Source organism: Pinus tabuliformis, chromosome 5_1 (genome assembly GCF_031772625.1).
Source record: "Pinus tabuliformis cultivar Carrire ecotype Pingquan chromosome 5_1, CPIR1, whole genome shotgun sequence".
Lineage (NCBI taxonomy): Eukaryota > Viridiplantae > Streptophyta > Pinopsida > Pinales > Pinaceae > Pinus > Pinus tabuliformis.
In genome coordinates, this window is record NC_142305.1 from 779,934,275 (window position 1) to 779,946,760 (window position 12,486).

General features: G+C 36.3%; 1 protein-coding gene and 1 pseudogene across 1 annotated transcript in view; one reads left to right on the plus strand and one right to left on the minus strand.

Annotated features, from left to right (window-relative positions):
* Positions 1 to 576: 576 nt before the first annotated feature.
* LOC149167264 (uncharacterized) lies at positions 577 to 1,302 on the minus strand (annotated as a pseudogene).
* A 639-nt stretch (positions 1,303 to 1,941) lies between these two features.
* LOC149167265 (WPP domain-associated protein-like) overlaps positions 1,942 to 12,486 on the plus strand; it is a 188,991-nt gene continuing 178,446 nt past the window's right edge. The window contains exons 1-2 of the mRNA XM_089430429.1: positions 1,942 to 1,945; positions 1,990 to 2,567. Coding sequence (XP_089286555.1) covers positions 1,942 to 1,945; positions 1,990 to 2,567 — 582 coding nt within the window. The remainder of the gene's footprint in view (positions 1,946 to 1,989; positions 2,568 to 12,486) is intronic.

Below are 12,486 nucleotides of genomic sequence, written 5' to 3' on the forward strand. Positions count from 1 at the left end.
CAAGTTATACATGTTGTAGATTAAATTAATTTATGTTCATGATTATGATCTTTATTAAACCTGAAATTTTCCTTGTTATGAGAATTAGCGAAATTTATTTGAATGAGTGTAGTAGTAGTTAGAGGACCTATAGTTGGGTCATCACACGTGGTATCAGAGCCGGTTTCAAATCTGAGGACTAACAGTGGCCCTCCTTCATCTAAGCAGCCGTGAGTAGGGGTATCTATTTTGCCAAGTGCTTAGGACCTACACCTTACCCCAACCACAATAACAGGTCTGGTTATATAGGTGTACTGGTTCACAAGGGAAACATGCTATTGGGGTGATTTGAACCGTGGTGGAGAAAATAACAACACCCTGCTTTACCAATCAACTCAGCCCCTATTGACATCTTTGCTTTAGTAAACTGTAGATACCATACCGTATTGGTCCTAATCCTCCTTTACACCCTTGTAAAATGGTTGGAAAGCGCCCAAACCAATCAACAAATTTTATTTAAAGCCTTAAATGCTTAAAGAAACTCTGTACGAGTCAATTCTATTATAGCTGTGTTTTCCAATAGTTGCACAAGCAACATTAACTAAACAACTGGCATCCAAACTTGTGTTTTCGAACAGAAACACTCAGATATTTTGTCTCTCTCAAAGCATAACCACAATTCTTACATGATAGTCCCTCTCCTTTCCTGGTTGCATTAGTGACACTTTTCACATGATCATCACAGAAGCAAATCTTGCAACGCAAGCATGTATATATTCCAAGACGATTGCAAGACAAGCAATGAAAAGTCTCACTATCAAGCTGTTGGCAGGAAGCTTGATGCTCAAACTGATCATCCTCACACAACCATTGATCACATGAAAAACATCGGAACATCCTCCCACCATGATCCCAAAGAGTCCGTTCACATTCAACACATGTTGCATCAGTTAGAGGACATGTACATCAATGAGTTGTGAGGCAACGTTTGGAATGGCATATGAATGCTTCACAGAAATCACATATGCTGCCAACCATGTTCATTCTTGTGACATTGCAGCCAGGATGACGAACGATGCAGTCAGATCCAGCTGCCATACATTTGGTCTTGCTACATTGAGCACAGGAAGGGATTTTAGGAACGGAGCCATAGAAGTAGCAGAAGGCCCTGTTCTTCTGGGGGTGGTGGAAAAAATCGCAAGTATAGAGAGCATTGCATGGATGTTTGCCCAAATCAATCTGGAATTGTTGTTGGGAAATGGCCTTCTGCCTCGCCCTCTGATTCTCTGCCTTCTTTCTGGCTCCCGTCTTCTGCTTTGGCATGTTTCTTTCTGACGAATCTCCTCTCAAAGCTCGTCTCAAAAATCTGGTGTGCTATGAAATATTTGATTGTTTTGGTTCTTGTTTATTCCCTTGTGACAGATGCTATATAGTTTATGTTCCATTTGGCGATGTTCTATGAAGCCTTTGATTGTTTTGTTTCTAGTTTATTCCTTTCTATTAGATGTTATATAAACTTGGTTCTGTCTGGAGTATATAGACAGTGGAATAAACCTAGACGTTTTGCCACTTTTGCGTTAGCGAAATGAAACCATGAAATTCAAGGTATGTTTCTGACGCTTAGGGTGCAATCAGTCTCCTCCAAAGAACACATGGTTCCTAGTATTGACTTCAATACAACTGCATCTTTTTTTTTTATCAAGCCCCTGCCTCTCACCATTGTTCTGACCTTTGCTACATCATCCCATCTGCCTGCAACAACAGAGCTTTGAGATATCCGTAGTTAATATATTTATTGAAACCAAAAAAAAATATGTAAGCCACTTTTCCCCTTCCTATATTACTAATAAGAACAAGGTAAATACACAGATCATTCTTCCAACTTATCTGGAGTGTTATCTTAAAAGCTTGTATGAACCGGCATTGTTGTTCAAGCACTTTGCTTTGCAACGTTCAATATACATGGGTGAGTATGTGAGGAAAATGTTCTCCAAACGTTTTCTAAATGAGGAAGAAAAAAAAGAATGGAACTTGAGAGAGTCATTGCAGAGAAAGATATTGCCTTGACCTTTGCTAAAAAAGAAATTGAAAATCAGACAAATGAAAAAGTTCTACTAAAAGAATGTCTTGAACAAAAGGAAGTATCACTTGAGTGGGCATTGATGCATATAAAGGAAAAAGAGAAACAAAAAGAGTTCTTTGAGGCAAAGGTGCAAAAGCTTGAGGATTGCATAACAGACTTAGAAATGAATCAAAAGCAGAGTGAAATGCAATTAGCAAGGTATATTAGGAATGTCATGGATGCATCTTTGAAGTTTGAAGAAACAACATTGGAAAAAATCCATCACAACTTCCTAAGGTTGAAAGAAGTTGAGCGGCAACTGGTCACACTTAGTGGGCTAGTCAATTCGTTTGCAGTAAGGGAGTCACACTACATGAAAATGTGTGACAAAAGATATTTCCATCTCCAGAAAGCTGAGGAAGAGGTGGATTTGTTGGGAGATGAGGTTGAAAATGTTTTAAGCTTGTTGGGGAAAGTGTATATTGTACTTAACCACTATGCACCTGTATTGCAACATTATCCAGGGGTAAGAGTACATATGTAACCACTGGGATTTTCTTGTCATTATCTTATAGCATAAATATTTCAAGTTAATATCTAAAATGACAAGGGAATCTTTCAGTGAAATAGTTCAAGGCTGCTCTTGTGGTGTGTGGTATACTAACCAGAAATGAAGGGAAAGACTTGAGAGAACAAAATTACCCACTTTTAGGAAACTTGTTGGCATTGAATGACAAAACTTCTAGGAATTGAGTTTTTCTTTATACTTAGACAACCAAGAAGTATTTGGATCCTTTAGGGGCATATGAATGGCTGAAATTTCCTTTGTTACTATCAGTATTGATAAGTTTGTTAATCAATTTAATCATTCTAATTAGGCAGGTTAGTGATTTATTTAAATTGATATGAATATTAAGATTGTTTAAAGTGAAATATAATTTTCTGTTTTGAGATTTGACTTCATCATTGGTCTGTACTACTTCTAGGAAAGATAAAGTGCTCCATCTGATGATGATGCTATTCATGTTTAACATCATTCCTAACAGTTGAATGTTTAACAGTTATACAATTATGGAGGTGCTTCTGTAAGATAGCACCCCCATTGATTTGGTAGAGTACTTGTGCAATATGAATATGAGAATGTTCCAGAAAGTAATGAACATAGACATATGCTACTGTAACAACCTTTATAGTGATATTATATACCATTTGCAGGTATGCCTTTTCCTCAAGGATTGGAAGAACTATTTTAGAGTTTACCTGCATCCTTTAGCTGGTACAGTTTGGCTCTGTTTTGGGCTTCTGATACCTTTATTAGATCACTAGTGTTGCTTGTATTAGGTCGGGTTTATTGTCCTAGTTAGCAGACATTAATCAAAGGGCTTGTCACGAGTGCTTGCCACACCTAGCTAATTTTTTTCGCTACCTGCTTCAACTTTCATTCTATTAGCAACTATTGCTGACCATTCCTAAGAAGGAAGCAATTTTGTAGATAACTTGATCTAAGGTTCTTTCCCTATCTCTAATAGTTTCCTCAAGCATCATTTTCTCCTTCCCTGCTTCTTCCAAATCATTTGAGGCTGCACTTGTACAATTTTTATTTTCTTGAACAACTCCCTTTAGCAAAACAACTTTCTTCTTCAGCTCCTCCTGTTCGTTTGTCAATAAATTCAAGGCTCTCTCTTTTGCCGTGTTAGAGTTTCAAGAAGACTATTTTGTTCCTTTATCTCTTGGCATCCTTTCAGGGATTGCTGCAACAAATCTTGCTACTTTGTTTATTCATTTTCCTTCTCTTCTAGCTGTTTCTCCCTCAAAATAATTCACTGCTTGTGATCTTATTTTTCCTTCAGAGCTAAACTCAAAGTCTTCTCTTTGTCCCCAAAATAAACCATGGAATCTTTGAACTTTGGTATTATATCATTATAATTGTATGTGATAAAGAACTTTGGTATGTTTAAAAATTCAGTCGGTTAAATGTTTATGCGTGATAGCTTGCAAAATTTTGTTAATGGGTGCAAAATAATGTGATTTGGATGCCATTTGTTTTTGCAATTTCTGGTACTTTTTCTTAAATTTTTGAATTTAGGGTTTCTAGGGTTGTCTGAAATTTAGGATTTGTTAGTGTTTAGTGTTTTCAAATAACTTTCACCAAAATTTTACTTCTGAAATGGAATACAAATGATTGCCTGTCCCTTTACATGGATATATTTTGTTGGAAGTTCTATAGATATATGAATACTTTGAAGCTATGAGTACCATGAAGATGTCGAAATCACAAGTTCACAAAAAAAAATGAAAATAAAAATTTGTTGTAAGCCTCGTTGCTAAAAATTATTGCTGTGGAAGTCATGAATGTTGATATTCACTTTTGATCCCGTCACTATTAGTCACTATCACTCTGAAATTATGCATATTCGAACATCAACTAAGATGGGCAATGAATTTTCGTATTGAGTTTAATGAAAAATCTTGTTTTATAGCTTCATTGATAATCATTTAATGAGGGTGTTATGTATGTTTAAAGTTTTCCTTGTTCAATCGTGCTATTTCTGCATCCTGCGTCCGTCATGAATGTTTATATTGATTGTAGATCTGGTAACCAACAGAGATTTGATAATTCAAATGTTATTAGTCTCTATTACTGTGAAATTATGCATATTCGAACATCATCTAAGGTGGGCAGTGAATTTTCGTATTGAGTTGAATGAAAAAAAAAAGTTGCTTTATATCTTCATTGATATTTTATTAGTTAGGATATTATGTTGCTGAAAGTTTTTCATTGTTAAATCGTGTTATTTCTGTATCCTGTGGCAGTCATGAATGTTGATAATCAATATCTAATACTGTGAAATTATGCATATTCGAACATCATCTAAGGTGGGTGATGAGTTTTCGTATTGAGTTCAATGAAAAAACTTGTTTTATATTTTCATTGCTAATGTATTAGTCAAGCTATAATGTATGCTGTATCGTAGAAAAGCAATTTGAATTTACAGGGATATATAACAAGCTTTAGTGATACTAAAACGATGGTTTGTTTTTTTTACAGCATGGTTGACAATGAAATACTTTCAATGTAGATTAGGGTGCAAGATGAGTGTAGAACCTTGCCAATAAATTTTATCTAATACATGCTACTTCTTGTTAATTTATCGCTGCAGTATTTTCTGACCCAAAAAGGGTTGTTCTTTAGATATCATTAGGTTGTGAATGGTAGAATGTTTCTTGACTGTCTTAATTCCTTTGTATTGTTGACATTGTTTGCATGGATTTTTGAAACTATGATTCTGTTACAGTAGCAGAACTTTGTGTACAGTTACTTGTTGTTGCAGTCTAGAAACAAAAATGGGAAGCATCACAAAGGTTTTGAATATAAAAAAGGTATACACTGTATATACAAAAATGATTCATATCTAACACTATAGAAAACTATTGTCCACTAGAGGAAGATTGCATACATTAGAAAATGATGCAATCTAAAGAGGAAAGAGAATGAGATAGTTGTACAAACTCATTGAAGATGCCACAAGATAAGCCTGGCCAGCTGATATTATTAACGTGATTAATATGATGAATTCACTAGGAAAAAATTATACAATTTAATCAAAACTAAGCTCATAGTTGTAGAAAATGAGGATTCATAAAATTTCCTGTCATAAAGCAGGGTGTAAGACTTCAAGGAATTTATAAACAGTGTTAAGACTCATCAGAATTTAGTAGAGGGATTGCCTTGTCTACAATAGATAATTCTCGTAGCACAAACTCATTTGTGCACCATGTCACTGTTTTGTGGATACCCTAGATAAATTTCACTGTTCAACTACCGAAGGTTAATGAAATTGTTGCCAAGGACAGCAAGGAAAACCTAAATTACAATATGTCTTGTACTAGTCTAATAGATGCAAGCCTGTGGCTCTTGGTAGAGAGTGAATCTTAGAACTGTGGCCCCTTTAAAAGTTTAAAAAAATTTCAAGATTTGGTCGAGGTGCCTTAGAAGGATAAGGTTAGCAATGGTCTATTGAAAAGGTCCGTTCAAATCATTGTTAGTTTCTATATGTAGAATTCCAAAGAGATTTTTCCCATAGGGTTAAGAAATCATGACATAAAGGCCTATATTCATTGTTATGGTTTTTGTACGATTGTGGAAGAAATGGCTTCCAAAGCTTCGATATGAAGGAGCCTTTCCCCAGTTGTTGTTCCTGCATTTTGTTTTTCATTAGGCTCTGCCATAATGGCATAAAAGAGTGACCTTTAAACTACACCTTTGTGGGAAATAAAAACCTCTGCTAAAAGAAGCACTCTACTTAGAGGAGAGGGCACCAAGTCAAATTCAGATTGTGCTCATAATAAACTCCAAATTCAATATTCTCTCTTTTAGATTTTCAACAATTGTTTTTCACCCACCCTTTGTTGCATAATTGATGTCCCTTTTGGTGGATGTCTTGATGACATGGAAAAGTGGTTGTGGTTTGTTAGAAGAATGCCAATGGATATTTATAGTTTGGCTATGATGTGGCATGTTGTGATTAGTTATTTTCTTGATAGAGGAAATCACTTCCCTTATTTGGCATCTTCTGTTGGCATTATGACACAGGTTTGGCACTATGACACAGGTGTTGTCCTTGATGGCAACTCACTCAGATGACAGATCACAGTTCAGGTTCTCAGAATGAAGGAAAAAGAGATATACGCAGGTTCCACTTAACCAATACGCGTATACACACGGGATATACGACCCAAAGGCGCATATGCGTATGCACGCACTTTCACGCAAGGAAAATCATGTACATGTGGGAAAAATTGGTTTTGGTCCATGGTATTTGGTCCTTGGTATTTTGACCCGTGGTATTGATTCAAGGTATCTTGACCGAAGTGTTGACCCTAGGTATTTAGTCCAAGGTATTGCTTCTAAGTGGTTTTGGACCATGGTATTGAGTAAGGCCTAAGACTATAAAAGGAGGAGGAGATCATTAGGCAAAGGCACTCAAGTATTGAATATCTTATGAAGAATAAGATCTAGAACATTGGTCATTGGGTTATGGGGCATCGCTGGATCTGAATCAAGGAGGAACCTGAGCGCTTGAAGAAGAATAAGTTCTATTGATGGGTCAAGATCTTAAAGCTTGAAGAGAAGTATCTTTATGTGGTTTTGATCTTTTATCTGAATAATTGGTGCATGTCGTAATCTATAAATCTAATGATCTGGGTATAACTGATGTCTGAATAGTTGTAAAGGTTAAATCAACTTTTACGAATCTGTACGCAGGTTCAGTATAGCAAAAGCGCATATACATGCTGGTTCAACAATTCAAAATAGCATATACATAGGTTTGCCTTAATATAACAGCGTATACACAGGTTTGCCTTAATATAATAGCGTACGTAGGTTAGGCCCATTGAAGTAGCGTACATATCATATAATATGTTTTAGCTACTTCTGTTTACTGTTGTAGTGTTCTAGGTTCTGGTTGGGTTCTGGTAGTGTTATTGTATTCTGGTTACAACATTCAGAGAAGTGATTATTTGATTCTGTTTTGGTTAAGTGCAAGGGAGATTCATTGATGCAGATATATTTTGATGCTATTGATGGATCCAATCTGAAAAAATTTATGAAACGTGGTCCCTGGAAGAAAAGAGAAGGTTGTAGCCTTCTGTAGGTCAGCACCTACATACTAGTACATCAGTTAGTACAAGAGCTAAGGGGGTTGTAGCTCCCTTCCAGGAGAAGCTGGAGAACGAGGGAAGGTTGTAGCCTTCTGCAGGTAGAAGCTTGCGTACTGGTATAAGACTGCACCAATACAGAAATACTATAAAAAGAAGTTTCTTATTTAAAGAAGATAGAGACAAATTGTAGCAGGTGGTTTTCACCCACATTGGGTTTCCACCTTATATCTTGTGTTCTTGTGTGTGATTGTCTGCTCTGTTTTTTACTGTACCTGTTACTGCTTATATGGTTCTGATACACAGATTAAGGATCAACCGACGAAATAATAAGTTTACAAGGTATACGCTGGTTGCTCTAAACACAGTTGCGTATATACGCAAGTTGCATTAACAGAAGTAGCGTATATAAATTTGTTTATGGAAATGAAATATTGTTAAGTTGCTAATACTGATTCACCCCCCCCCCCCCCCCAGTATTATTTCCAACATCTTCTCATGCATTTGGAGGCATTCAGACCTTGCTTGGGTGGTCTTCTACATAGACACCCATGGTTTTGGTCACTTGGTATGTTATTTTCACATTGTATCATATAGTTTCTCCTGGTTTGGGAAGATCCTTTATTACTATATTGGAGAGTGTCCTAGCCTCATTACACAATCTCTTAGGGTGAACTATTTATCATATTCCTTGAAGGGGAGGTGTTGGTACATGTGCATTTAACCACTTTGGCACATTGATTGAGGACACCCCACTTCTTTGAGGAGGTTATAACAACTTTATGTACAATTGTGGCACGTGTTGAGCCCCAAAACTGCCTCTTTTTCAAGCAATTTCTTCACTCTTCTTCCTCTATTTTCCCATGCCAGTGCATCCTAAACCATCAAAAGTGATTGCATGTTGATTCCAAGAGTACATTTTGGTGATTTTCAAATTATATTATTATGTGTGTTATTTGGATAAGATTTTGTTTTTCATCTATGGAATGTAGCCACTTTCCACAGCTAACTGGCAATTCCGCGGCCATCTTCATACTTTTGTAGGTTACAGGTGTCGAGAAGAGGAACGAGCCACATGGGTAGCTCAGGAAATGTCAACACATGGATAGAGTCCTATTCATTTGATCAGATTCGAGGGAAAAGACCCCGGTCAAAGGGGAGTCAACGGAGAAGTTCTACAGCAGTTAGAACTCTATTTTGGCATGCAATTGAGTCCAAGGCCTATTCCTGAAGCTAAGGATTTGTTTTGCCACCCGCATAACCAAATCCAACACCCACTATGAAGAGATTTACTGTTTATGCCAACTGGAAGGCTAAATCATCAGATGCATGACCTGCTCACGTGTCTACCGTAGAAGATTTTCCTCTTAGAAACATTTATGAATTTTTCTAATAAATTCCAGCGTTGAAACACAGAACTGGTTAATGTTTTTATTGTTTAAGTAGTGTGATTTCCGTTTGTAATCGAGAGACATATAGTCCTTTATTTTTATAATACAAAAACTCTGTTTTCTTATATGGCTACCTAAGACTGTGAAGTAAATTTGCGTTGCTAGTCCAAGGCTGTGTAGAGGGCCCCTGCGTGGTTGAGGTTCCTTTTTCATTTATGTGTATTTATATTTGTGTTTTCTTTCGTTCAGTTGTATATTTCTTGTGTTTTGTTTATGTCCATAATCATTTTAACATTGTATATATATTACAGCTTGTCACTTGTTTTTACTAACCCTGATTGATGCATTTCAGAGTAGCAGTAGTTCTTTAAATTTGTTTATGCTCGAGCTTCTTAGTTGTAGTTTTGAAATTGTATCAAGTAGCATTTTTAAACTCACTTCTTCTGTTGTTCTTTAGTTTTCAAATTCAAGTTGTTTTATGTTTTTTTAAGATAGTCACTCATTACATAAGTGCATGTTTCCGTAACCTTTAGTTGATGGTTCACCCTCAAATTGATTGGTGAAATATGGAGTTTATGAATGAGATTTTCTCGATGTTCAGTACCTTTTCTTTCTTAATATAGTCACTCATGTTATAAGCTAATATTTCTGGAGCCTTTAGTTGATGATTGATTTTCAAGCTAATTGGCAAAGTGTTATGTTTATAAATGAGATTACTTACTGTTCATTAGTGTAAAGTCAGTCTCAGTTTTATTTTAATTGCAGTAGTTCATTAGACTTTAATTTTGCAAGTAGAATAGATAGCAGAAGTAGTTTTGCTTCCATTACTTCATTCTCAGTTTGATATAGATAGGTGCACTTCCATTTTATCATCCAAGTTTTAATTTTGTAGATAACAGTTTTAAGAGTCTTTTAAGCTCACATTTTGGAAACCATTACAATAGCAAGAAAATAAGCTTTGTCTTCGTCTTCTTGTTTTGGAAACTCCACTTCCAAACTTGACCTAAAAAGCACTTTTAGACTCTCACTTCAGCAGTAGATTAAGATTTCAATTATATTGCAGAACTCTAGGAGGTCAAAAGAACAAAACCCAAAAATAACATAAACTTGAAAATAGTGAGGTAAGAAAGGGTTATGTAGCACATATAGTGCACTACACTTCATTAGTTTATGACACTCGGATTGATAATTTATGTAGCAATTTAGGACACTAAATTGAATAAACATTTTGGCGCCGTTGCTGGGGAAGCGTAACTAGGTAGCCTATCTCTTACATTCATAAAAAAAATTAATAATTTCTCGAGTATGCTCTCCTCTTGCACTTTGTGTGATCTGGAGGATCAAAAAAAGAATTGTTATTCCAACTAAAAAAAAAAAAAAAAAACAACAAAATAAAAAAATGAAATGCATAGAGAAAGAGATTCTAGGGGTAGATTTATAGCTAGGGGCAGAAGTTCGATTTTCACAACTGCAACTACTCCACCAAGGACTAGAAACGACACATCTCCATCCCAGACTCATACTCCTAGCCTTAGGATTCCTGGAATTCAAGGGGCAGCAACTCAATTAGAAGATTCTCCCACTTCATATACTAAACTAGATCTAGGAGAGGAACCCTTTTTAACCTCTATAGGGGAGCCTATTGTAGTTGATGAAGTAGGAATACCTAGAGAAGAAGAAGAAATAGAAACTCTCTCTCATCAACCATTGATAGAAGAACCAGAAGATTCTGAGGAAACTATCATGGCAGAATCAGAGCAAGATGGAGAATTTTCACTATTTGGAGGAGGGGGTAGAGGTAGAGGTAGAGGAAACAATGGAGGAGGGAGAGGTAGCAATGGAGGAGGTAGAGGAAATAGGGAAGGAGATAACTCATTTGGATTCCCTATAGTAGATGAGGAAACACATACAACAATGAAAAACATTTCACCATCCGTCCTCCCAAACTTTTATGGGTTGAGAAGTGAGGATCTTGAAACATTTTTGTTTGAGTTTGAAGTCTTATGCCAAGCTTATGACTATCTAGAAGACTCTCAAAAGCTCAAATTGTTCCCTTCAATACTAAAAGGGGCTGCTCTAAAATGGTTTATGGGATTAGTCATTCAATCCAATAGGACTTGGAAGGATATGAGGCAGGCATTTTTGGATAGATACTTGGATTATTGTATGCCTACCAATCATAAGGATGAGGTATTCAAAATGATGCAAAAGGAAGATGAAAACTTAGAGGATCTACTTGAGAGGTTTAACTACAATTTGAAAAGAGAAAAAATGAATAATTTAGGAAGAGACCTTGAAAGCTCTTTTGTTGAAAGACATTAGAGATGAATGGATAGATATCTTAAACATGACGGGGAAGGGAGACATCTCTCAAATTCCATTGAGTGACATAACAGAACTATGTGTCCATCTCTCAAGAGGGAAATCTAAAACTTGGAAAGGACCTAGAGATCCTTCTCTTATTAGAGCAAACAAATCTGCAACTGGAATTGTAAGTAGGGCAGAAATTGGCAATATGCTTGATGGGTTCAAAACTAATATTTTAGGGAGCCTTAGTGAGCAGCTAGACACAGTCAAAATCCAAAACAAGAAGAAAACAGAAGCTGATGCTTTAGCCATCTTTTGTCCAAAATGCAGGAAGAAACATGCTCTAAGGGAATGCCCCTTAGATGCAAAAAATTGTAGAAACTTGTATGATTTGTTCAGAAAGTCATGAGACCAAGGATTGTCCTTCAATCCCAGGTCTTAAGGCTTCCTTTCAAGAGGAAGTAGTCCCAAATTCTGTAGAAACTCTTTGTTTTGTTACAATAAGACCTTTCCAAGGGCCACAAAATCAAGGATTTAACAATCCAATGAATTTTCAGCCCCCACCAAACTAGAATTCTTGGCAACAACTTTGGTCTTAACCTCAAAATCAGTATCAATATCAACCATGGGTACAAGGGGTACAAAATCCTTATGGGAGATTTGCTCAATATTATCAATATCCTCCATCTTATCAGAGCTATCCTCCCCCACAAAATCAACAACCACAACTTCCAAATCAAAGCCCTCACCTTTCATTGCCATTTCCACAACAACAACCTCTTCAACAAAGTCAAAATCCTCAACTCTTACTTCCATTTCAACAAAAGCAAAATCAGCCACCAGCCCAACCATTACCAAACCCCAATAATAAAAGCCCTCAGAATGCTTACATGGTAGAAGGACGACAATTTCCTACTTACATGATTGTTCCTCTAGATCTTAATGATGTTCAACTTAGATCTGGTAGGATTTTAGAAAAGGAAAAACCTTCTATAGATATTCAAGAGCAAGATGCTTATGAGGAGGACTCTCTGAAAGTCAATAAAAGTTTTGAGGAGACATCCCTTCAAAACCCAAACATTCAAA